The 26,665-nt window shown below is 46.1% G+C and overlaps 2 protein-coding genes and 1 long non-coding RNA gene across 9 annotated transcripts in view; 2 read left to right on the top strand and 1 right to left on the bottom strand.

Moving 5' to 3' along the window:
• Positions 1-2,258, bottom strand: part of UGGT1 (UDP-glucose glycoprotein glucosyltransferase 1) — a 51,753-nt gene extending 49,495 nt beyond the window's left edge. For 2 of the 3 annotated variants that reach the window (XM_064457268.1, XM_064457269.1), the window contains exon 1: positions 2,149-2,255. The gene's annotated coding sequence lies outside the window, so the exon portion shown is untranslated. Of the gene's footprint in view, positions 1-2,148 lie in introns of all 3 variants that reach the window. The other variant, XM_064457270.1, reaches the window with a different exon arrangement.
• Positions 1,430-3,376, top strand: LOC135314335 (uncharacterized). Its single transcript, XR_010373850.1, has 2 exons — positions 1,430-2,352; positions 2,923-3,376. It is a non-coding gene; the product is annotated as an uncharacterized LOC135314335 (long non-coding RNA).
• A 1,022-nt stretch (positions 3,377-4,398) lies between these two features.
• Positions 4,399-26,077, top strand: SAP130 (Sin3A associated protein 130). 5 transcript variants are annotated; one of them, XM_064457266.1, is made up of 21 exons: positions 4,399-4,482; positions 5,199-5,316; positions 6,110-6,345; positions 6,919-7,077; positions 8,796-8,907; positions 10,436-10,560; positions 11,379-11,503; positions 12,087-12,237; positions 12,449-12,539; positions 12,818-12,922; positions 14,000-14,141; positions 14,411-14,532; positions 17,136-17,438; positions 18,522-18,696; positions 19,948-20,052; positions 20,684-21,045; positions 22,460-22,705; positions 23,007-23,132; positions 23,965-24,068; positions 24,769-24,882; positions 25,112-26,077. In XM_064457266.1, the coding sequence occupies exons 2-21, from the start codon at positions 5,205-5,207 to the stop codon at positions 25,268-25,270; spliced, it is 3,174 nt and encodes a 1,057-aa protein (XP_064313336.1). In that variant the 5' UTR covers positions 4,399-4,482; positions 5,199-5,204; the 3' UTR covers positions 25,271-26,077. The 5 variants fall into 5 exon arrangements, with proteins under 5 accessions (XP_064313336.1, XP_064313334.1, XP_064313335.1 ...); XM_064457264.1 differs by having other exon boundaries at positions 22,457-22,705; XM_064457265.1 differs by having other exon boundaries at positions 18,519-18,696.
• The last annotated feature ends 588 nt before the right edge of the window (positions 26,078-26,665 follow it).

Here is a 26,665-nt window from a genome sequence, read left to right as displayed (position 1 = left end):
TATCCTCATATGGCAGCTTCCCAGTCCTTTGATTGTCTTGGTGGCCCTTCTCTGGACCCCTTCCAGCCTGTCCACATCCTTTTTGTATAGCGGGGACCAGAACTGTACACAGTACTCCAGGTGTGGCCTGACAAGCGCTGAGTAGAGCGGGATAATGATACAACTCACTGTGGGAAATGAGCTGGGAAGGAAAAAAACCCCAAACCTTTCTTTATTGTCCTTCATGTGTACTTTCATGCCTATATATTCTCTGATCTATTTACCGTAACATGCGTGGAGCTTCCTTGCCCACAACTCTGAAGCTTATGGAAGACTTGAATACTCCAGTGAACTTTCCATTAGTCTCCAAAAGTCCAAGCTTTTTTTCCCCATCTCCGACTGAAGTATAATATATACCCAGGCATTCTCTCACTTCTTAATATTTTTCTGGATAACTCACAGTCTTTGTATATCTGTAGCTATAGCTCTACCTATATATATATATATATATATATATATATCTATCTCTACATATATCCAAAACAACCTCATGCTACTCCCGTTAAAAATTTACTGTACTCCAGCCGAAAGTTCACCAACCATCACTCACATATTTCTCTTTCTATATCTCAACATCCTTTCTTTTGGAATAAAACCAGAAACGCCCTGCTATAACATATAAAGAGCAACTTGCTCAACTGCACACTATGTTTGTTTAATGCTGCACCTGGGAAGTGGACAGATGGCATCCCATGGCATAGAACAGTTACAACTACCCCGACTGTGCGCAGAGGAGGAAGCTTGGTCAATATTTGCGGAGTGAAACCTTCCTCCAAGCGCAACAAAAACCCAAGGGTTGCAGTTCCTCCCAGAAATCAGGTCCTTATTCACCACAAATCATACACAGTAGTGTGGAGCATGTCAATGAATATACCGTACTGCATTCTTACAATTAAAACTCCCATGCTATTCTCTCATGCCTGCTTTCCCATTCTGTGAAAGACTGTAATAAAAGCCTTTTTCTATAAAAAATACGGTGGGGGGAGGAAGGGCACATCTGCCACCTGACACCAGTTTAGCCAACTGAAAACGTGCAGATTAGAAATACCTACACTCCCTGAATAATAACAGTCATAAAAAGCCAGTATCTCAAAGAAAAATAAAAATATGCAATGGAGAACAGGAGAGGTAAGAAGCACAGGAATGAACACAAATGACATGAGGAGAGCCACGCGTGCTCTGTGCAAGGTAACACGGCAAAAAACAGCCTGAATTATGACACTGTAACGTTCATTTTTCAAGCCTCATTTGTTTTGTAAATATTTTTCGTCCAGTTACTCAGCTTAAAATACAGTTGACTTTTGGGAACTTGCACATCCAGCCTTAGAGAAAGGACGAAGTGACGCCAAAGGCACACGCCCTGACAGACTGCGCGAGCACTGACCTCTGCCACGCGCTGCCAAGTCCGCCCGCAGCAAGCCGGCGAAACGCTCCGCTTCAGGGAAGGGCAAAAGGGAAGCGACCTACTGCTTGGGCAAAGGTGCCAACCCCCAGCGTCAAGGCCGCAGCGCTCAAGTCAGGTGCCCGAGCCGCGCATCGCGAACAGCAAAGACGACTGATACCGCCTGGGTGGCTCCTGCGAGCGCGTCCTAAACCGCGGCTATCGCGCTGCCGCGCTGCGGATACTGAAACTAAAACATGGCGGGTGGGTGACCGATCGGTCCTGGAGCGCAGCCTTCAAGGGCTGTGACTGGAAATAACTTCTTGTAGCTGCCAGCCAGCACCCGGCGCTCACACAGAGACCTCGCCGCCGCATCGCGCTCCCGCCGCGGGGCGCGCCAGCTGGACAGCGGTGCCGCGGGCGGTGCCCCTGACGCAAAACCACCCAAAAATTAAAGGAAAACAGGAGGGACGCCCGCCCGGCCGCCGACGGGCAGGCCCCAGCGGGTCGCAGAGTCCGCCCCGGGGCCCCGCCCCGCTCCTCTCCGCCGGGCCGCGGCGCAGCGCTGCCCGCCCCGCCGTTACTGCCCGCGGGGCCGCCGAGCTCCTCCACCCGGCACCGAGGGAGCAGCCCCGGCACCCCGCGCCCCGCCGGCAGCTCCCTCGCGCCCCCTCCCCACCGGGTCGCCGTGGTAACCGCACCTCCGCCCGCCCGCCCGCCACGCTCACCTCAGCCCGCCGCCGCTCCCGCCGCTTCCGGGCACTGCACTTCCGCCGCTTCCGGGCTAGAGGGGCCGCGCCGCCATAGAGTTAGAGCGGGGCAGGGCCAGAGTGTCGTCCCGCCGCCATCTTGCCGGGGGAGTTGGTGGGCGGCGGGCCCGCCTTCAGCTCCCGCCGCTTGGCGCCCTGTGGGCCGGCAGCGTGGCAGCACCGGTAGGGCGACAGGCTCCGGATAGCCCCGTCCCTAGGGGAATCTCGCTCCCTTCAGCAGCGTTTCGGCAGGGCTCTCCTTCATCCCACAGCCCAGCGGGTACCGGCACACTGTCACCCGCCTCCCGGCCGGGTCGCGGCTTTAAAGCGTGAGAACAGACCCGTGTCGGGTGCGCACCGACCTGTTCAGGCCACGACTACGTCCCTACCAGAGCCACGGGGCATTTAGGCGGGAGCGTAAGTCAGGACAGGCGGGGAGCGATGGTTTTTCCAGAACATTTGTGCAGGCTCGGTTTGAGCAGTAGATCACTCCAGAGGTGAAGGTGGAACCAACGTTGTTTCTTGCATTAACTTGCCTAGTCGGCAGCCCACGCTGTCAGAAGGAGTCCCACAACCTGATCTCACCAAGCAAAGAACAGCTTCTTTCACTTGCTTGTTTGCTTACCAAATATAAAGGGAAGTGAAAGCAGCGTATGGCAGATACAAAACAGTTGTTCTTTATTCATCTTCTCTACACCATTTATGATCTTGCAGCTTGCGCTCAGAACTCCCTCTGAACTGTCCCTGTTGCAGCCTGAAGATGCCAACTCCGTGTACCCATTCTTCACGTGCTCCATGCCTGATTACCCTTGCCGCATCCTCTGATCATTTTGTAGCATTACCATGATTTTTCTGAGCCACCAGGATGGGAGAGAACCGCACATCTCATTCAAGAGGTGTTGGGACCGAAAAAAGCTGGGAGTCAGGCGAGGCAAAGTGACAAGACTGAGGGTGGTATCACAAGAGCCGAGCGACATGACATGTGTCAGGTCCTGACTGACAGCCAGCCTGAAGAATGGTGTCCCTCCGAAGTGAACCCAACCACTGCCCATGCCCAAAGCTTCCTCAACAGCTGTTTGCAGGGTTGTTCACATCAACCTGAAGGGTGTGCAAGGCAAAATTAGGGATTACCGAAATGTGGTTCTATAATTACAAGGTTTTCTTTCTGGTTTGATTTTAAAATATTACTAAAACTTTGAAAAGGGTAGTTGCTTAGCTGACTTCATCTCTGAGTCTCAAGACATAAGGACCTAAATAAGAAAAATGTCATGGAAAATAGTGGTATTCCGAGGTCTGTGTCATCAAACGCGAGGCAGCCCTGGGCTGGCGGCGTCTCAGGGTTGCAACGTGCGTTGTCACCAAGGTTTGTTTTTTACAAAAAATTGTTTTATTTTGTCACCTCTGTCCCAGTCAGCGAATATTGATACCAGAGACAACAGGGCTGTTGGAGCCAGGTATTTATTGATGCAATCTGTTTATTTTCCCTCTTTTCCCTGCACACAGGAGGTGCACACCAGCAACACTTTATCTTCCACAGGGCCAGCAGTTACAATCTGCTCTGCTTTTTCAGCCTTGTGCTCTGTGAAGCTCTTCCTGACATGAGGGTGCTTCTTTGCATATTTAGATTTAGAAAGAAGTGAGAAGCAAAGCTCTCACCGGGACATATCAGCAGAATTCTTTCCATACCTGTAGCTATTGTACCTCGGTGCTCGTGGCGCACAGTACTCCATGCAGAGGTGCAGCTCGGGACTGTGGCCCCCTGATGACGTGCAAAGGGGCAGAAATGGGACACATGAGGGTGAAAAGGGTCAGTGGTGCACCAGGAGGGGTGGGGGGGGGTTGGCTGGCTGGAGGGCGGGGTGGGGAAGAACTCGGGGGACTGGGCACGTGCCCGGGGCTCTTCGGGGCTGTTCGCGGCCGGCGCCCGCCGCCCCATCCCGATACTCGGTGTCCGCCGCGGCGTCTGCAGTCGCCGCCAGGGGGCGCCGCCGCCAGGGAGGGGTGGGCGCGGCCTCCAGATGGCACCGCCCCCCCACCGCGTTTCCCGGGAAACCGCAGGAATGATGGCCAATAGCGCGCCCCGGCAGGGCACCGCCCCTCTCGCCTCTCGCGAGATCCGTGCCCGGCCGAGGACGCGCGCGGACTACAGCTCCCGGCAGACCCGGGGGGAGCTGTGCCGCAGCCAATGGGGCGGGGGAGCGCGGGGTGGGCGGGGCCGGCCGCGGCCAATCCGCCCTGGGCAGCTACGGCGGCGGAAGCGGAGCTCAGCGCTCGGTTGTCGGCGGCTGCTGCCGCGGGGTACCCCGGGCACAGGTAAGGCCTCGGACAGCGCGCCCGGTCACCGCCGCGCTGCGGGGGCCGAGGGTAGCCCCAGGAAGGGCTGCGGGGGGGTGCGGCGGCGGCGGCCCCCGCTTCGGTGCGCGGCGGTGGCGGGGAGGAGCTGTCGCCCGCCGGCAGCGGCGCGAAGCGCTGAGGCGGCGGATAAGGGGAGTGAGGAGAGGGCGGAGCCCCGCGCGGCGGCGGCAGGGCCAGGCTGGGAGGGCGGGAAGGGACGGGGGCAGGGCGGGGCGGGGTGGGCCCGGGGAGAGCGGGACGGTGCTGGCCGCGGCGGCTGCGCTCGGTGCGAGTAGGGGTGGCACCGGGCGCCGCCGGTCTCGCGGGAACATCCGGGCTCTGCGGACCCTCACGGCGGCGCGGCACGGGACGGCGGGGTGGGGCGGGCCGGGCCCGGGCGGCACGGCCGGCCCTCATTGGCCGGCGCTATTCTCCCCGCCATTGGCTCGCCGCCTCATGAGGTCATTAGGACGGTAGCTCCTCACTGGGTGGGGAGGGCCTGCGCTGGATTGGCTGGCGTGGTGGGGGCGAGCCGCATTGGCGCAGGGGTGGCAGCGCCGCTAGCGCCGCGCCCAATGAGCGGGGCGGGAGCGGAGGGCGGTGCCTGCCGGGGGTGTGGGGCGGCGGCCGTGGGGGAGGGGTCGCCGGTAGCGTGAAGCGCTGTGACGCAACGTAACGGTCGGCGGTGCCCGCAGGCGGACATGAGCTCGCAGCAGTTTCCCCGCTCGGGCGCGCCGCCCGCTGGCCTCGGACCAGCCCCGCCGCCCGGCCCTGCCAGCGGCTCTGCCGGGCTCATCGCCCCCGCCGCCACAGGTAAGCGGAGTCCGGAGCGGGGGGGCCGGTGTCCCCGGGCGCTGGGGGGGTGGGGAGCGGGGCGGCCCCGCGGCGGCGACCGACCCAAAGGCTGCCTCTGTCGCCAACGGGAGGAACAACGTGAAAATCAATTTAGTTGCCGGCTCTGAAAAGCGACGCCGGGGCAGAGCCGTCCCTTCACTCCCCTCAGGAGCATTTCCTCGGCTGCCCGCGCCCCTCGGCCCCTCTCCTGCCTGTTTTTAGCAGAAGCAGTGAGTGGATATGGAGGGGTTTTGTGTAGCTGAAAACGGGGTGGGAGCCCTGGTTCTGGTTCCTGCTGCCACTGCCAAGGTTACAGGTTTTCAGCAGGCAACTGGCGGTGTTTGGGGGAAGCGGCCTCCGTTTCAGGAGCATTTATGCTTGCTTCTTAGCTTGGTATTCAGACACATAATGCGTTAAGTGAAGACTTTTTAATGCTACCTGGTTGATGGAAGACTTTATGGCAGTTACTTAAATAATTGTGTATCTTTCACTTGAAAGAAAAATTAGTCAGTCTTTGTTTGAAGATGGACTTTTTGGAGATGACCCCAGGTTGCCCGGCACTACAAGGCCCATTGGTCCTGAGGGGAACTGACAGAAGCAGTGCCAGAGTTCCTGGGGTTTTCATCATTGGAGTATGCTTAATTGTAAGAGTGAATTGCTTTTATCTAGACTGTTTCTGACATCACATCTCTGACCTGGTGGGTGACCAATGTGAACTTCTTAACCCTTTTTACCTTTTTCCTCAGAGTTCCCTTTTTCTTTTTCTTGCTAGTGAGTGATGAATCTAGTCGTGACTCAGAAGTTGCTCCTAGAGAGCACATTGGCCCCGGTGGCTCTATACAACCTCGAGAAGAAAAGCAGGAACCGGTGGTGGTTCGGCCATACCCCCAGGTTCAGATGTTGACACAGCACCACCCTGTCCAGTCTGGTGCCCCAGTGACAGTCACAGCACCACCAGCACATTTGACTCCTGCTGTCCCGCTTTCCTTTTCGGATGGGCTTATGAAGGTAATGATGAGGTTCAGAATTCATAGGGGAAGAAGTAAGAATCTGTATTACAAATTAGAGTGTTGAGCAGAAATAAATTACATAAAAACCTCCCTGCTTTTGTTTCCTAACATTTCCTTGCATTTCCTTTCCTTGCATGCTTTTACTGACTGTACACTGCCTCACAGCTTCAGCTGTCCCATATGATATACTGAGGATTTCATAGTATCACAGCATTATTTTTGAGAGGGGTTTGTGAAATCTTCCCCTTTCCTTGCAGTAGTGGATGAGAGTATCAAATTAACCATTAATGCCCAGTGCCTGTAGGAGAATACCATAGTCCTAACAGATTCCACTTGTGACTTGTGCTGTATGTTAGAAGCTGTGTATGTTAAGTACAAAATGTGCCAGCCCTTTGTTCCAAATGAAAATGGAATAGCTCTAAATGATCAATATCCTTCCTCTCTAAATACTTTACCATACTTATCTTTGCACAAAGCTGACATTTTCTCCAGGCTTTGACCCCCAGAAATTATTTCTACATTGAGCTCTAATTTGGAGTCGCCAACGTGTCTGTCTTTGTATTTCTCTTAGCCTCCCCTGAAGCCCACCATGCCCAGCCGGCCCATTGCTCCTGCTCCACCCTCTACTCTCTCAGCTCCTGCAAAGGTTCCTGGGCAAGTTACTGTGACCATGGAAAGCAACATACCACAGGCTCCAACAATTCCTGTGGCAACAATCAGCGGCCAACAGGTCTGGGTTTTTTTTTTTGGTTTGGGTTTTTTGTCTTTTCTAGCTCATTGTGTGGTCAGATCAATACTAACATTAGTACAAGTGAGGTGGGCTCCTGCAGCAGGAGGGAGGGTAAAGGCAGCAGGCTTCCCCATTCAGTGGCGACTGGTGTTGGATCAGTTCTGCTTAGAGCATTAAACCACAGACTCAGTTATCACTAGCTCTTCAGAAAGCTGCTGATCCAACTGACATGGCAGAGTGACGCCATGATAGGAGAGCCATATCCAAAAGCTGCTGTGCAGCTGGGTCTTCCCTTAAAAGCTCCTGCTGCTTCAGTATCACTGGAAGAATTTCTAGTGAGACAAACTGCTGGGATTCATCACTGTGGTGTCCTTTAGCTGTCCTGGGAGCAGGTCAGAAGAGACTGCTGAACAGTTCATGGCTTAGCAGTGTACTCTTGTTAAACCACTGGTGAGACAACTTGAGGGGGGCAATTGTAAATAATGCTTTAGAAATTTGTTTCCTGTCTGGCTTTGACTGCAAAGCCAGTCCTTCTGATTTGAAACTAGTTTGCCAGAACGCTCATCACTAAACCTCTGAAGTCTCACGGTTTGGATGTAAAGTACCTTTAGATGGATTTGAGTTAGGCCAGCTAAGGATGCACAGCAGTTTCAGTAGATTTTTATCTTTATTAATATGCCTCATAATTATTAGAGAATATAATTAATTTTTTGCAGTGTTTGCCAGGTTCCCAGTATTCTCTTGACCTTACTGGAGAGGCGGTATGAATCGATGCCTTAAATGTCAGGAATGGCAGGTTGATATGTGGGTGACTGCCGACTGTCACCCGTGTGCCCACCAGAAAAACAGATTAGTGAAATAGATAAATGTTTACATCTTCCACACACAATGTCAGCAGGTTCTGTAACTTTATCCTGTAGAAACACCTGCCTCTTTCCCTGCTCAACTTGTAAAGCATGCAACCTTTGTGCACCAACTATTTCTACAAAATCTCTTTTCTGTCTTTGGGACTTGGATATGGTAATACCGTTAGTGTGGTGTCAGGGTTTAACCCCAGCCGGCAACCAAGCCCCAGACAGCCGCTTGCTCACTCCCCCTCGCAGTGGGATGGGGGAGAGAACTGAAAGAGTAGAAGCTAGAAAGCTCTTGGGCTTTCTAAAGCAGTTTAATAGATAAAGATAAAGCAAAATAGATAAAGCAAAAGACACACATGCAAGCAAAGGAAAACAAGGATTTCATTCACTGTTTCCCATGGGCAGGCAGGTGCTCAGCCATCTCCAGGAAAGCAGGGCTTCATCATGCGTGACGGTGACTTTGGAAGACAAACGCCATCACTCCAAACATTGCCCCCTTCCTCCTCCTTCCCCCAGCTCTATATGCTGAGCATGACACCATATGGTATGGGACATCCCTTGGGTCAGTTGGGGTCAACTGTCCCAGCTGTGTCCCCTCCAAGCTTCTTGTGCACCCCCAGCCCACTCACTGGTGGGGTGAGGAGCAGAAAAGGCCTTGATTCTGTGTAAGCACTGCTCAGCAGTAATGAAAACACCTCTGTATTATCAAGGCTGTTTCCAGCACAAATCCAAAATATAGCCCCATGCTAGCTACCGTGAAGAAAATCAATTCTACCCCAGCCCAAACCAGCACATGTGGCCATTAATTCTTGTCAGCAGAGCTTGTAGTTTATTTTGGGTTTTGTTATATCTTCAACTCTGCAGGGGCATCCTAGTAACTTGCATCATATCATGGCTACCAATGTGCAGATGTCTATCATCAGAAGTAGTGCTCCTGGGCCTCCGCTACACATTGGAGCTTCTCACCTACCCCGAGGTAAAGATGCAGCTGTGCTATCCCTGCCTTCTGTTTGCAGCCGCTCGGGGCGGTGTGTCTAGCCCTCACCTCTAAAAATTCACCTCACTGCTAACACAGCTAATACTTCAGCCATTAAAACTGCTAGCTTAGGTAGCACGACTGCTGGCCTTTTAAGCATTATGTTGCCTTCAGCCATTTAGGGCAGGACTGTGGACAGTGTTTAAAACATTGGCACATACCAGCATGTCTGTTATTCTAGTTCTGTTCTGTTAAAACAGTGAACACTTTCAAGGCAAAATACACACTAGCATAGACTGACCTGTCCTGCAAAATGTCATGTACATTCTTCATAGCAAACACTGTTCACCATTGGCAGTGGCACCTGCACAGTTGTGCAGCATATTGTACCCGCTTGTCACAGGATCGCATGTGCATTTGTGTGCATGACAACATATTGTATTGTGTGCATTTGCACTTACCTCGAGTTAAATGCTGGTGCTCCCTACGGGCTCTTGTCTCCCAGGATTTTGGTTGCTATGCCTTACAAAACAGGAAATCAGCCCCTTAAAAGAAGCCCTCTGCTCAGTACGGTCAGTCTGATTTCTGACTGCAGTTTTACTTTCAAAAAGCTTATGGGTAGGGTTTCCAGTTCGACTTTAAACTGATCTGAATTCAAAGTACCATTTGTATTTTTATTTCTTTTCATATTTGATGTTATTTCATCACTCAAGAAACATAAATTGGCATGAGCAAAGACCTAAGTTTTACTAGAGTAGGTGGAAGGACTGTGCAGCTTTATTTGTAGCTGAAGTAAAATGTAGCTTTGTTCACTCGATTCTTGTGGGACAGCTGCCACAAACTTTGCATTGTCACTTAGTGCATGTTTTCTTTTTTTTTCTTCCTGCTTCTATTCTCTCAGCTTGAATTTTACCTTTTGAGGTTATAATTTCAATGAGGGACATCTACAGAAGCTATGCAGTCTAGTCTGTGAAATGATTCAAGGCTGTTTGCCTTTGACAGCAATTTATTTTCATCAGGAGACAGCCAACGGTAGCCAAATTAACCAAAGTCCTATGCTTTTATAGCTTTAAAAGTTGGTTGGGTTTTGTGTTTTGTTTTGCTTTTCTTCCATTGCACATGTATAGTTCTTTGGAACTTCATCAGGTGCAGAGAGGTTATTGTTGGTATCAGGTGACTTATTTACACATTAGCCCAGTGTTCAAACTGTTTGAATTATTTCTACTGACTTCTATAGTTTGGAATAGAAAAAGATTGGATTTGCAATATAAGGTTATTGTAGGGCAGTAGGAAGTATCAAAAAAGCCAATTAGTTTAAAATAATGCCTACCCTTCCACAGGCACTTGTGAGCCTTACGTATATTTGTTGCAAGCCTTACTTTTAAACCGATGTCACCTGAACTGACATAATCTAAATACACTCAAACTGAAATACATAGAAGCTAACATCAGTGTCTGTTTCTGTGGTCATAATGGAGTCATTTGGGTGCACGGTATTTTAAGGTAACACGCTTGGTTTGTTTCCCAGGTGCAGCGGCCGCTGCAGTGATGTCCAGTTCTAAAGTAACTACAGTCCTGAGACCAGCTTCACAGTTGCCAAATGCAGCTACAGCTCAGCCGGCGGTTCAGCACATCATTCATCAGCCAATCCAGGCAGGTAGCAGCCAGGCAGCTCTGCGGAACACTGACGACCGGCTCCAGATTCTTCCTGGCACTTACTCGTAATTATGTATTTACCGGGCCAAGGCTACTGCCAGCTCTCTTCCAGTTCTGTTGCTCAAGTACCGAGCAAGTAGTGGAATAATTGCATTAGTCCCGTGGTTTCATTTGCATCATAGACTTGGTGCCAGAAATTGGGTGTTTAACTGTCTCCAAAGTGCTTAGAAACTGGGAAGAGGATTTAGTTCAGATATACTCAAATTTTATAGTCTGAAAGGTCTGATATGATATGCTCATGTTGATTTATTCTTAAATATATATATTGACGTAGAATAAAAAAACAAAATCTCATTGTAATATGTTTCTGTATATCTCGGCTTATATGCACTTATAAGGAGAAGATTGTAGATACCATGTTCCTACGAGGGTGCTGGTGTTCAGTGTTAGGGGTTAAACATCTTTACTTTGTGTTTTCACTTAGGATCCTGATGTAATCACCTTTGACTTCCTATATACACTTGGCTTAGGGTTTCTTTTTGCTCTGAAGGGAGCTGACCTTTGGGTTTTTTCCTAAAGACTTTCAAGGGATCTGGTCTTTAACTTTGGTTACTGATTCCGATGATGTACGTGCCTTGAAAACCAGGACACATCTGCTTAGGAGCTTACAGATCAAGTCAGAAAGACTGGAAATGTCTTAGAATGCCAAAACTTGGTGATAAGATCTAGAAAGAACAGTTTTAGCCAAAGTAATTTCTAGCTATTATCTAAATAGCAGAATTTCTTTTCTGAATGTGTCTGACTTGTTTTTATAGTCTCGTCCTCCGGTGACAACTTCAAGCGCTATCCCTCCAGCTGTGGTGGCAACTGTCTCGGCCACAAGAGCTCAGTCCCCTGTTATAACTACAACGGCAGCCCATGCTACGGAATCAACTCTTAGGTAAAGACACCTTGAAATCTACAGTGCTTACAGAGGCTGCTGGACGGGGAAATGTGTGTTAATCATCCAGAGCTGATAATCCTCTAGATGTGGGATGAGATAATAGGAAAATAGTAATGCTTGCACAGTGCAAATACTTTCAGTTCTGTGAAAGAAGATTACTATAAACATGAACTGTTGCTCTGTGTTCTGAGAAAGAAAAAGCTTAATGAGTCAGTTGTCATCTCCTGCTTCCTGGAAAGCAGAGTTTCTGTTCTAGGAACTTGTGGCTAATTCAGCCCATCTTTTTTTATGAAGACATAGTGGGGGAAAATGACACACAAATGTTGAAAAGCATCCCTGACAAGTCTCTTTTTATTGACTGATACGCATTATTGATAAATTTGCCCTCCTAGTTGGGTACTTAGGGAAGATGAGGACAGAACAGTGTAGTTAAAGCGGCATAAGAAACTTGACCATATATTTGATAGCAGTGCTGCTTTCAAAAAGAAAGAGATCAAGGCCTGATGGGTGTCCCTGCATCTTATCTTTAATATTAAATATCCATGTGGTTATCTTCATAACTATTTTCCTTTCTCTCCAGTCGACCCACCCTGTCTATCCAGCAGCACCCGCCTTCTGCAGCTATTAGTATTCAGCGGCCTGCACAGCCGAGGGATACAGCTACTCGTATTACACTACCGTCTCACCCAGCTATAGGAACACAGAAGCCACAGCTCCACACCATGGCTCAGGTAAACTGCAGGAAGGAAAAGAAAAACCCTCTTGCTTCTTCTAGGCATCTCTTTTGTTTCTATCTTGAGTGATAAGAATAAACTTGGGGAAAGAGTTAGTATTAGGTTAGAAATACATGTTCTTTACAGTCAATGCAGCATGATTCTATACTAAGTAAATATTTTAAATATAGTAGTCTTTGAACTTGAAGGTTTTCTTTTCATTTCATAGAAAACCATTTTCAGTACTGGTACTCCAGTAGCAGCAGCAACAGTGGCACCTATTTTGGCAACGAACACGATAGCTTCAGCAACCACAGCTGGTGAGTGTTTGTAATGGTATTGTGAGTGTGGGGTTTTGTTGGGGTTTTTTGTTGTTTTTCCTCCTTGAAGATGGGACCTGATTTACTTCTGAGGAATTCTTTATTTATGGTAATGACTGCATTTGGAAGTGCATGAGTAGACTTCAGGAGAGAAATTTCTGGGTTCTTCAGGGAGGCTGTCTGGGTTGTGGTTTTTGCCCTCTTTATTTGGATATAGATACCCTGGTGTGATAGGGCTCTGTAGAAAGATCTTGTATGGGTTTTTTTTTTTCCTTTAGGTTCTGTCTCTCACACCCAAGCGCCTACAAGCACCATTGTCACCATGACAATGCCCTCCCATTCTTCCCATGCTACAGCTGTCACGACCTCAAACATCCCAGTTGGTGAGTGACTCCAGTTTTAAGAAGAGTATGTAACTGATGCTTCAATTTTCTGTTTATACTCGTAGTGTTTGTGCATATTAACAAATTAAGCAGGGGAGGAAAATCAGTTCAAGCTGCGAGAAACCAATTAACAGGTCTACTGTGGCATAGCTTTTTCAATACCAGAAAGAAATTAGATGTTCTAGGAGGAGTAAGTAATAAAATGGCTCATTAACTTACTCAACTGAATGTCAGACTAACTCGGGCCTTTTGGCATTTCAGAATCTGCATTGTATATACTAGAAGTTGTAACTGCTTGGTGACAGAGTATGGCTTTCATAGTTGGTTTTGCAAGTTCCTTCCTGCACTTCTTGAGGTGTTAGGTGTAGCCTAGTCAAGTTTTGTTAGTGTGTTCGTTTGAAGGAGGTAAAACACTAAGGTCTAAAGTGAGACATTTATTTGCCTAGATGTGGAATCTGCCTGAGGAGTTTCCTACAGGACTGCATAAGTTTTCTGTTGTTCATCTCTGTTTTCCTGCTGACCTCCTTGTTCTTTTGAAATCTTGTAATATCTTCCCCTGCTGTAAATTTCCAAGGAGTGAAGTTGTATCTTGATACAACTTCAGTGTTTCCTGTAAAGCTTCTATATGTGTGTTCTTTCTTTTCTTGGCCTATGTCTATGTATACTTGTCTGCCTTGGATCTCATTTCCCTTGGTCTCTGTCAAGTTCTGCTTTGAAGACTTGGATAAATAAGTTTGTGACAGCAGAAAGGATCAGTCTGGTCCTAAGGAAAAAAAAATTAATTGGAGCACTGGAGTAACTTAATTGGTTAGCAAGTGTAACTTATGGATGCATTTATAATGTCCTTCTGTTCTGGTACAAACTGATGAAAAATGCTTTGTTTCCCTTGTTCCTTCTTCCTATTGAGGAGACCTATTATGACTGTGGATAAGAAATCATCTGGGCATGGGGTGGGTTTTTATTTGGTGGGGGAGACGGTAGTATTGAGGGTTTTGCTAGGAGAATTAATCTTGGTTTTGCAGCGTCTACCAACTTCTTCTTTGACTGTTAACTGATTACATGTTTGTCTTTATGCAGCTAAAGTGGTTCCTCAGCAAATCACACATACTTCTCCCCGGATCCAGTCTGATTACACAGCAGAGAGGAGTAATCTCATACCCCTCTCTAGTCACCGAGCATCTCCAAACCCAGTAGCAATGGAAACCAGAAATGACAACAGGTGAGGAAACAACAGCTCTATGAATGAGTGTGTGAGAGTAGGTTTTGAGTGCCTTGCTGCTCTTCTAGGTTCTGATATGCTGGAAACAACAGGTTTTAAAAACCCGGGATGGGGGCGATTTGGTAGTTTTGGATTAGTGATAATATTTGACATACTTGATAGCTTGTGACAGTTGAGATTATAAAACTTGGGGAGTGGCTCAAAGGCAGGGGTTGAAGATGAATTGTTGAAACAGTGTGTATAATACTTGCTCTCTTTGATGCCTGTAGGCAGTCGGTGCCTGTCCAGTTCCAGTATTTCTTACCAACATACCCGCCCTCCGCATACCCTTTGACTGCGCACACCTATACCCCCATCACCAGCTCGGTGTCCACCATTCGCCAGTATCCAGGTAAGACAAGCTTTGGGGCAAGCATACTTTGGTGCTTTGTTCAGCTGTTAGCTTATGTACAGGCTTTCGTGATGGGAGAAGCTAAGAGGCTTTTATGCATGATTCTGACAATTTGTCACAAAAAGTCTTTGACAACTTGTTGGCTGACAGGAACGCTTGTGGGCGAGGGGTATTGAACTACTTCAGAGGTACTAAACACAGGTAATAACAGTTTGTTTTCTTAGGGGTTTCACATTTGATACCCAAGGGTTTGCATCTCTCTAAGTAGCAGGTTTTGATGCTACGTATCAAAACGGTTCAACTCCTGCAAAGCAAACCAGCTCTTCAATGCATCTTCATTCCCTGGTGTTTTGACTAGCCCGTCTTATTCTCTTTCCACGAGCATACAGTTTGAAGGAGAAACCTGCACCAAAAATCGAAAAAATAAACTGCTTTGCATGCATTTGCATTAGTGTTCCATTAAAAGAATGAAGCAATTAATGTGTTTGAACAGTTGCAGTAATTTGCAGTCAAAAAATCAGGTGTAATATGAGTCCATATTGTCAACGCAAACGTATGTCACTTTGTGACAAAATTCGGGGTGGTTTTAGGTAAAACTGAGTGGTTTAGGACTGTTCGCTATAATGCAATTATCTCCACAATCCAAACCCTAGAAATAAGCATGATTTGGATTTTTATGGAACATCTGCATCTGCCAGTAGCACATTGCCCTTGAGCAGTACAGAGGGAATGTGGAAGGACTTGGAGGTGGCAAAGCCCATTTGCTGAATGGGGAAGTGTGCACAGAGAATTGAGTTTCCTGGGGCCTATCCTTTCTGTCATTGAAATTCCAGTGAAAAGTTGCAAGTCTTGACTATGTTATGTTAGGATTTGAGGTGGGCTTCAGGATAATTACATGACATGCAAAAGGGACAGGTACCTTCAGGCGCTTTGGCTGAAGGTTTTAAAGGTGAATGTGTAGGTGAGTGGTGGCACTTGGTGTTGGTAGCTGTGGTTGAGGAGTGATTACAGAGGCCCTGGTAGAACGTGATTGCAGACTGTCAAGAGTTTCAGTTTTAGTAATGCATTGGGCTGATGGTAGGCTAATGCTGATTTATGAAAAAGCAGGTGTAGGTTCTTCAGTGTGAGCTATTGACGGGGCCATTTGGCTTGTTAGATTGACTGGAAGTGTCAGTTGAAGGTACTAATTATGGCAGTAACTGGTGACACTTCAAAGGAGACAATGCAGGGTATCAGGAGAGACATGGGCCTGTGCTAAGCACAGCCAGTCGAGGGCTTAGATAAAAGTGCAGAGGAGACTTTTAAAAAGATCACTGAGATAAGGAGTGTTAATATGGAATTTTGAGAAAGAATGATGGCCTTGGCTTTCCAAATGCTGGTTGTGTTTTATATAGTCTTCCAAAAGGGTTTTGTTGGATAGAAAGATGTGCGACAAGAGCATTTCACCTAAGGTGGTCCACTAAGAGAATTAATGTGCCATATTTCATACAGAAGCCATTTTAAGGGAACTGGTGCTGGATTTCAGGGTTTTGACAGCTGTTTTTCAAGCGTCTTGTCAGCACAAGAACTAGATCAAAATCCTGTGACAATGAGAAAACCAGCCTGTTGTGTGGTGAGAGGACTCTCCATTGTTAACAAGCAAGTCCATTGTTGGCAAGTTCACACTTGCATTCTGCGTACGGCCGCAGAAACAGCAGTACTGCTCTGTAAAGGCTGGAAGTCTTGAGATCCAGGAACTGCAGGTAGTCTTAACAGTGTTGTTAATTGCTGCCTGGGAGAAGTGTAATACACTGTATAGTACATCTGAAAAGATGGAATCACAGTTGCTCAGAGCTGTAAATTCAAATAAATGAATTGAACTTCTTAGAGCAGGTGCTTCATTAGGAACATTTTTCTGCCACAAAAAGATTTTGTGTTCATTTTAGCTGTGGGATCCAGCCTATAATTGCAGGCCTTGTTCAGAGTCAGATAAGATTGTGCTCAACTTCAGAGTAGTTTGCCCAATTGCGCTAAAGAATTTTTTTTTTTGACTGTGGCTGGGGAATGGGAAAAGGAAGTAAGGCCTGTGTTAAGGTACTTACACTTGATTCTCCGCTTGCTTTTGTACAGTCAAAGGTTTGGTGTTAGTTGGTGCAATTATAGTCTTTGTGGAAAGACTGTCTTCTGGAAAAAAAAAAAAGGCTTAGGATTCTGGGCGCTTTTGTTGTTGTTAAGCAAGGGAAATGCAAATTGTTGGTACTTACAGAATTGTAAAATAGGATACTGAGCAAAAATATTGCACAGCTTTCTGAGACTGGAAGCTGGGTACAGAAATATAATTTGAGTCTAACCAAAAGTGGACTTAAACTTGATTTTTTTTTTTTTCTCTCATTGCAATTTGAAATAAAAAATGGAATGGAAATAAACACTAATGTTTCATTCTTCTGGCAGACAATCTGGTCTCTGCGCTCTCAAATTTACTACTGCAACAAGTAGGCTGGCAAATTAATTTTTCAAAGCAAAATAGTCTTGGAAAGTAAATATTTGAGTGAGAGGTGCTAGGTGGAACTGAGGCGACCCACTGGAGGTTGGGCATAACGAGGTGCCTGTGTTGCTACTCCCAGTTTCAGCCCAGGCACCGAACTCAGCCATCACAGCTCAGACTGGCGTAGGAGTGGCCTCCACTGTCCACCTCAACCCCATGCAGCTGATGACTGTAGATGCGTCTCATGCCCGTCACATCCAGGGCATCCAGCCAGCACCCATCAGTGCACAGGGGATCCAGCCAGCACCAATCAGCGCCCAGGGCATTCAGCCAGCACCAATTGGGACGCAAGGACTGCACCCCGCTGCACCAATTGGCACACAGGGGCTGCAGCCAGCACCAATCAGTGCTCAGCAGCCACAGGCCGACACCAAGACTTCAGGTAAGAGCAACCAGCAAAGTCAGTGCTTTGGATGTAGTCAGAGAAACCGACTGATTAATGATTGTGTTGTAGTCTCTGTGGTCCAGTAGTGGAAACTAAATACAGTCATATGCATATTCTCCCAGCAAATATTTTTACCAATTTCTTAATTTATTTTTTTATTTAAGCGTACTGGTGGAGTGTGTGGGTAGCCTTGAATGGGTCACTTCAGTGGAAAAGACTGGTAGTGCCCAAGCTTAAACAATTCTCTTCAGTAAGGCCTTGTGGGAAGTCATTTACAAGTAAATTATGTTCTCCAAACTGTTCCAGCCACACATTAGATCACAGTTGCAATTAAAATACAGCCAGGTACTGTCAGCGGTTGGTAACCTGATTGTGGACTGTGATAGGAACCATCTTTCACTAAAAATGATGGGTCTGATGAAACCTCAACAACTTAATGAAGAAATGGGATATGGCCACCAAGAGAACATGCTATTGCGAAGCTGGCAGGCATATTGTGTGGTGACTTGCTGGCTGCCTGAATGTTCTGCATCAGTTAGTTGGCCAAACGGGCTTTTTGATTAGAAAGTCATTATTATGAATTTCTATCTCATGATATATATGATATATCATATCATGATGCATCATGAAATATATGATTACTTCAGTGATTAGAAATGATTGAAACAAGACTAGAACATAAACGCAGATGATGGTGTTTACTTACGGGTGGCATGTATTGCTACATAGACTCTACCAGGAGTGTTATTCTGTTGATGCAGTCATGTTGGTGATCTCCCTAGCTATTTCTGCATTTTGCACTTCTTCTGGAAAAGATTGTTTCCCTAGCAGCAGTTGTTAGGCAGGAGGTAGTTTCCATCTTCCCTGCAAAAGGTTCAGTGATGAGATTGCTTGTAGCAAAGCTATTGCTTACAAAATAGTCTGAAAGCATGGCAGTTAAAGATTGAGGGAGTCAAGGGAGCATGGACAACACGTGCTTTGCAAACACCTGCTTTGTCATCAAATTTCCTTAAATAACTTTTACTTTTTCCTCTCTGTATCTGCTCTACTCTCTGCTCTGTCAATGTTCCTTCCCAGCAGTAGTCTTGGCAGATGGAGCCACCATTGTAGCCAATCCTATTAGCAACACATTCAATACAGCTTCTGCAGCAACTACAGTTGTTCAGACCCACAGCCAGAGTGCCAGTGCCAGCGCACCAGCCCAGGGCTCGTCCCCGCGCCCGAGCATCCTCCGGAAGAAACCAACCACAGATGGGTGAGTAGAATTGAAGATGACATGTGAATGACACTTCTGTGCAATTGAGCCCGGCTAAATGGAATCATTTCAGTGGAGATAAGAAAAGTTCTAGCAGATTATTCAGTCAGCCATGGTTGTGAGTAACCTGCTGATCTGTGAAATGCACTTCTTTTCTTCCCCCAGGGTAGGATACAGTTTTCTCTTACTGTCAGTAATGAAATGAGGGGGACAGTTTGTCTCCTAGCTCTTGAAAGTGACCTTTTGAGGGAAAGTGGATTTGAGGCTTTCTTGCTTAGTGTAATAAAAACAAAGAGTTTATAAACTACTAAAATTAGAATTCTGTGCTTTGTCTTCAGTGCTTTTCTTGGAAGAATATGCGGTTGAGTAGAAAGGATAGGATTAGTACCCTGCTGTGCAATCTGATTAGGAAAAAGGGAGGGAGTAACTTTAAACTCTTAAAATATTTTATATTGTCTGTCTGATTTTTTAAATGCCTGAATAAAGATGCAAGAGACAGCTTTAGAATTAATGATGCATTTCCTCCTGACTAATAACTGAAAATATTTGGAACTAATGTGTTCTATGAGACTAAAATTGCATATTTTTTTTTATTTGGGTGGAAACCTTTTTTAAGGCAGAGAAGCTGCAGCCTATAAAAATGAACAAATCAAAGCAGAGGTGGATCACTAAAGATTGTTTCCATTTGAGAGGTTCATTATTTTGGACACCAATTTGACTTCCAGCCCCACAGGAGACTTAATAGTCTCTAAAATACTTTTCTGTATTCAGCCCTGTGCTGCATAACACCCACATTTCAGGTCTTGGAGTCAGGCTTTGACAGAGTCTGGTCCAACCAAACTAAGCAGACGCCTGACTGAACACTGTTTAGTTCCAGTCTTGAAATAGCAGTGGAGGACAGTGGCATGGCCAGACATCCCTTTGTCCACTGGTGAAGCCTGGCAGTCCCAGTAAGATGCTCCAACTGGCAGGCTGAAAGTCAAGCTGGCATTCTTGGAGAAGCCTTAAACGGGGGTGAGACTAGGCCAGAGCAATTAATATTTTATCTTTAAAGAAAATAAAACATAACATCTAATTTGGAAAGTCAAATGAGACTCTTCAGTAGCAAATCAGTTGTACTGAAGACAGTGCAGTGATACAGCTCTAACTCCTATCATGGTTTGGGCAAGAGAGGGTTGATTCCTTTGCTCTCAGTGGTATTTGTCTTTGCATCAGGGAGGTGGGAATCTCAGATCTGTCTGTCTCTTACAGGCTGGCAGTCCGGAAAAGCTTAATTCCACCTCAGCCACCTGAAGTAGCTAGCACACGTGTCGAGAGTACTATGCGAAGCACATCTGGATCACCAAGGCCTGCTGGGTAAGACTTCAGGAAACATCCAACTGCATCGTAATAGTTTGATTTTATTTGTTTGATTTGCATTCTTTGGCTGTTGGAGCGTTTTACTTTCTTTTGGGAAACAATCTGTTTTGAATTTGTTGGTGTGATGACTTCGAATGGACTTAGCTATTGCCTCAGCTTCACAACAACAGAACTAGTCTTTTAAAAGATGTGGTTAAGAGCTTTTATAGAAACAAACAAAAAACCCTCTGCTGTTGTAAAGGATAGGTCTCAAAACTTTTTTCTATAGTACTTGGAAATCAATGCTGAAAAAGGTAAATGGAGCTTCTACCCTACTTCAGTTGAGTTCAGCAGCTTGACAGTTTATTGTCTTATAACTATTAGCCACAGTGCCTCTTGCAAACAGAGGATGGGGGGCAGTACAACACTTATAATAAATACAAAGGATTAGAAAGAGAGTGGAGGAGGAAATGTAATTGCGATGACACCTTCTCTTGTCGTTACATTACTGAGGCAGGTGTTACCTGTGGGTGCAGGAAAAACTGGGTAGTCTGACTCCAGCTCGTCTCATTCACGTTGTGCTAGGTGGTTCTGACTGAGACACAGTTAACTTCAATGTGTTTTGCTTTTTTTGTTTTTAATGTTACAGTGCCAAGCCAAAACCTGAAATACATGTGTCCATGGCCACTCCAGTGACTGTGTCTATGGAGGCAGTGTCTAATCAAGGTGGCGAGCAGCCCACCATTGCGGTCCCCCCCACCTCCCAGCAAGCTCCCTCTGCCATTCCAGCAATCATCGCGGCAGCCAGTCCCACTTCGCAGCCTGCGGCAGCTCTGTCCACCATTCCAGGAGCTGTCCCAGCCGCTCCACCAACTTCTACCACAATTGTGGCAGCACCCGCTCCTCCATCGACCATGAGTGGGGCTCTGTCAGCAGTGCTGGGTCCTGCAGTACCAGAGATAAAAATCAAAGAGGAAGTGGAGCCTATGGACATAATGCGACCAGTATCTGGTAGGTGGTCGTTAATCATGAGGTTGATTCTTTTTTTGTTGAGACAGGGTAGAAATCAGGAGAATTTCAACACCACCATCCTGAAAATGAGATTGCTTCTCTTTAATGGTAGCACAGAATACCAGTTCAAAGGCTTCCCATACGCCTTATTACTCAAAGTTCTTCTTTGCCTTCTTCCTAATCTCCCATGAAATCACTTGTTTTTGTGACTGCTTTGTTCATGTTCAAATGATCCAGTTCCAAAGAGTCTGTGTGAATTCCTTGCTGGAAAGGCACACACTCAGCAGCAGCACCAATATGTTATGAATCAGTACAGTTAGGTTCAGTTTGCTCACAAACCCTACTGTTGAGGTCCAAGGGCCTTTCTTGTATGTGAAGAATTAGTAACCAAATTAGGACTTCATGGGACCCTTCTGTGATTCATGGATATTTTTCTCCAGAACTTCTTAAAATGTTCATTATATTGCCTTACTTACCCAGCTTGGCCATAGCTGCTATCAGATGGTATGATCAGTAAAATTCAGGTCCTTATGGACCTCAGGTCAGGCCCTATACAGTGGCAAAATGGTACGAATGCATCCCACATACATGGTTATGTGGCATCAGAGTTGTGTTTTAGTGGCTGGTTTCATCACTCTTCTTAAAGCTGTATGTTCTTCTGTGATAGAAGAAGCTGCTTGCTACAGATGTCTCTGAAGCATGAGCAGGTAGCATTAGGCTCTTCGGGGTTCTTTTGTCTCTTACTGGCAATTGTGGGTATGCCAAATTGTCAACAGATCCCATCTCAGAAACTTTTTGTTGCAGCCTTAGTCATGGCTGATTGAGCTTTTCCCTCTGAACATCAAGGAGTGTTCCCTTAATCTACCTGCCGTGGTGCTGCCCAACTTCAGTTTGGTGCAGTAACCTACTGACATGGTGCCATTGGCTTGGCAGCACAAGTAGCCTCTTGCAGGGAGCACTGCGGTCCTGATTCTGTGTGTGAGAGACTGCTTTCATTACGAAGAGGAAAGGAACTTGCTTGCTATTGACTGTGGTCTGTGCTGGCACACATACAAAGATACCGTTTGATTTTTTTTATAGTAACACAAGACAGACATGGCATGGATTCCTTTTTGTAGCATTCAACTAACATGAGCTTCGAATATGAAGGAACTGAGGGAGAATTATCTCTGCTCCCATTCTTTATGCTCTGGTACATGAGACACTAAAGGTCTTAAGGTATAGGCTTGTCCTAGCAACTGCTGCTGGCTTATATCTGGCCTTTTACACACATGGAGCTGATAGAATGGAGTCCACACTCCTCACAATGCACTGAAACAGCAACTACTGTTGGAGAAGCATTCAAACAATGCCTGTGCGTTACTTTTACACTCTGATGGTTTGGGTTTTCCTCCTCTTTCCTTCCTCTCAGCAGTCCCTCCTTTGACTACAAGTACTGTGTCTCCATCTTTGGCATTGCTGGCCAACAACCTTTCAATGCCTCCAAGTGATTTGCCACCTGGTGCCTCCCCAAGGAAGAAACCCCGTAAGCAGCAGCATGTCATCTCCACAGAGGAAGGGGACATGATGGAAACAAACAGCACCGATGATGAGAAATCCACTGCCAAAAGTTTGCTGGTGAAGGCAGAGAAGCGCAAGTCTCCTCCAAAGGAGTATATAGGTAATGTCATCTCTAATGTTTTTTTGTCCTATTCAAATGTCTATGGTTTTGCTTCCTTTTGTTTCTCAGAGAAGGTGCTCCGTCATTCTCCTGCTTTGAAATGATAAATAATACAGAATCCAAATAGGGTTTCTCAGCACTTTCTGTATAGTGGGAAACAGCGTTTCTTGATACATAAAGCATCGTTTTGTACAAAGTAGTGCTTACCGACCTTCTGCTGGAGTTACTGTGTCACCCTGCTCTCCTGCTTTCACCGACTTAACAACGATAATAGTGCGGTTCTCCCTGTGTCCTCTTCTAGATGAGGAAGGTGTAAGATACGTGCCTGTTCGTCCAAGGCCACCTATCACATTGCTCCGGCATTATCGCAATCCTTGGAAAGCCGCTTACCACCACTTTCAAAGATACAGTGATGTCCGGGTAAAAGGTCAGTCTGCTTCTTGTAGTTTGACAGTTTCATTCATACAGGCTGAACCGCTGCAGCATACCTGGTAACAGTGTTGCAGGAGCATTCATTAGCTAGATGTTGCCTAAGTCTCTTCCATTCTCAAGATACAGGAGGAAAGAAGGGAGGGACACTACATGGAACTAGCTATAATTTTGTAAAAGAAAAAAATCATAGGGTTACTGAGAAACGTATTTACGTACGGTGATAGAAACTTACTAAAGAAAGTAATCCTTAAAGAAGCGACATGCTATGGTTATATGCTGCAGTTCAGTTTTCTGATTTTCTTACTACCTAACAAACTTGCCAATTTAATCAGAAACATTCTAGATTTAGCATAACTAGTCTTGTCAACTAACAAATGGGCTTTTAGAGAAGAATGTGAGGAAAACAGAGAACAGATACTGGGTTTTAGGCTTTTTAGCTAATATCTTAGAATTTTTAAGCAGATTGGGTTTTCACATCCGTGTAAATACATCAAAGAGGAGTAGATAAGTTTTTTAGTGGTAAAGGATGGACCCTGTACTTTTTCATGCAGGGTGTTGAAACACTGAGCACTACCATTTCTTTAAATGGGGGGCGGGAAGCAGGATGTAGTTTTTCTGTAAATAGAGATAATCTGTTAATGAGCGAGAGCAGTGGTCAGATACATGGCAGATGGGTAGCTCTTTTCCTGTCCGAATCAAAATGTTGCCCACTCTTGTTTATTACGATGTATGGAGAGCCAGAGGTGGGTTAATGTTTTTGTTTGAGAATAGAGGCCTGGCAAACTCCTGAAATTTGAATAACATATCTTTCTGTTTCCTGGGGACAGAAGAGAAGAAGGCTATGCTACAGGAGATTGCCAATCAGAAGGGTGTATCCTGTCGTGCACAAGGGTGGAAGGTCCATCTCTGTGCAGCACAGCTACTACAGCTGGTAGGTGAATGGGGCTTGCCAGCTTCCTACGACATGGGGGAAGCACAGACAGGAGGATGTGTCTTGCGTAAGACAGGAGGATGGTTTTACAAACTCAGTACATGGTCATCTGACGTTGGGATACCATAAAGGAGCTGGTGTATAGTGCCCAAAGGGAGTGGGACATGCTTTCCCCTTTCTCAGGAATGTGGCATAAGTGGCTTGGAAACTTAGTGTTGATTTTGATCCAGACATAAGAGCTGATGTATTTTGTACAGATGATCAAAATTGGCAACTCCCTCCTGCTGATGCACAGGTCTGAAGAAGCGTCTGTTTGGGATGGTGCGGCTGATCTGAGGAGGCAGCACTGATCCACATTCCTGGATGCTTCTGTTTCAGGTTGGGGGTGAGGTAGGTGCTCTGCATTCTAGCACCAAACTCCCCAAAACCTCTGCATTCCTGGAATAGTATTGTGAGAAATAGGGGAAACAGTTTTGGTTAGGAACCATGTGTGTTCAGAAGTGGAGCAATCCTGTAAATAGGATGTTAGTAAGAACGATAGTGCCACACTCCATGATCAGAGGCTCCATCTTCTGAATTACTAACATGAGCAGCTGAGAGGGGAACGGATTGTCATCTTCTCTGTGTAGCTTTTTTTAATGCGGGCGAACATTTTCTGGCCCAGTGGTGAACCTTCTCATGAAGTGCTAATGTCTTTTAGACAAACCTCGAGCATGATGTGTATGAGAGACTGACTGCCCTGCAGGAGGGGCTCATTCCGAAGAAAAAAGCGGCCACCGATGACGACTTGCATCGAATCAATGAACTGATACAGGTGGGTTCCTGTGGCTTCTCAACCCAGTGGAACTGCTTTACCCTTAATTAGAAATATCCTACTGCAGTTAGTAAGAGCTGAAGCTGGCTTTAAAAAAACCACCACCAAACCAACTCATAGATACATTTCCTGTGTTTCCAGTGTCATCAGTTATGTATGGTTATACGAAAAGGTAGTGGTTGCTTAGACTAGGTGGTCTGCTGTTAATGATGACAGTGTTTCATTTCAGGGGAATATGCAGAGGTGTAAACTTGTGATGGATCAAATCAGCGAGGCTCGAGACTCCATGCTAAAGGTCTTGGACCACAAGGATCGTGTTTTGAAGCTTCTAAACAAGAATGGAACTGTCAAGAAAGTATCCAAATTAAAGCGAAAGGAGAAGGTGTAAAGCCAGAATAATGACTCTGGAAATGGAGAACGTGTACAGAATGGAGTTGAACCTTTTTGTAGTTTGGGTTTATTTTTAAGCAGAGCATCTGAATAAAACGGATGAGTTTAGGGAACAGATGGCAACAGATGGACATGTGAAGCCTGGTGACCTGAAGGGATTGTCACTGATCTGTCATAATGAACAAAGATTTCTCTCAGGCTCATCCCTTTTTAAAGTCTTTCCAGTCTCATTTGTTTAACCTTCCTGATGTGTCAGTGCCTACTAATTGGAAGTAGTGATGCAATGTGTTGTGGACAGTGCTCTCCTCCTGTTCTGCAGCTTTAGGGGTAAATGTACACAAGGTGTGTGTATGCCTGTAACGCAGGGGAAGGTTCTGCAGGGGACACCGAGAGGCTGACATACAGGTATCAACCCAGCAGGCAGCCATGCTTCACAGCATTGAAAATGACACTGCATTCAGTTACCCCATTCAGTTCTTGTTGTTCTGACCTTCCAGTCTCTGAAGTAGTCTTCTTAAACCAGTGCCACTGCACTAGGAGATCTGCTGTGCTTAGAATCTCCAATGGCTCAGAAGTCCTAGCTGTCAAGTTTAAAAAAAAAAAAAAAAAAAAAGTAGGGGGAAATTATTTCAAAGTGGTTTTGTAGTGTCTCTGTGTGTGTGCGTGTCTATGTTGGTGCTCTGGGATACTTGTTTTGAAGTACCTCTTGCAACAGAGGACTTCTTGTAGCTGGTGTAATGTTAATTGTATGTACCACATACATCCTGAAAACATTAATAAAGGACTTGGAGGTTTTTGTATGTGAGCAGTTTGTATACCTTTATATTTGTGAAGCTATTCAATCTGCAAACTCAAAAACAAGTTAAAGCCTTGAAAGAAGCCCCTTGGGAAAAAGAAACAGAATGGTGGAAAGTAGTCAGCCTCTTGTGCTGCAGAGGGAAGGATAACTTAATTCACATTTCAGCTTCTAAAGATGCAATATGGATTGCTCCCCATGCACTTGTGCATTTAACCTTAATTTTTTAGAAAGGTTGCCAGATCATTTTTAGCCTCCTCAGCAGGAGGCTTCAGTTTTGTGGACTAATTCTGGTTTAAGAATACTTTATCTAGTCATAGCACTGTTACCCTGACTTTATCAGAACTGAGCTCTTTTAGAAGTTACATTAGAAAAAATGCTATTTGGTTCCTAATTTCTGATACTGTAACTAGAGTAGTAATGTCCATATTCACGCTGTTTGCGTGTTTTTAATGTGCAAAACGAACCTATTTCAGATTTGTCTGGATGGCAGTCTTGTTTTCATATTAGCTTGACTTTACTTTTTAAAATAAAAACACTTTAAAATATCATTCTAGTATAATGATATTGTAACCTTGGTAGCAGGGAAGTTATGAT

This window comes from Phalacrocorax carbo, chromosome 7 (genome assembly GCF_963921805.1).
Source record: "Phalacrocorax carbo chromosome 7, bPhaCar2.1, whole genome shotgun sequence".
Lineage (NCBI taxonomy): Eukaryota > Metazoa > Chordata > Aves > Suliformes > Phalacrocoracidae > Phalacrocorax > Phalacrocorax carbo.
The sequence above is the reverse complement of the archived record's forward strand: the minus strand, read 5'-3'. Positions and strand labels throughout refer to the sequence as shown.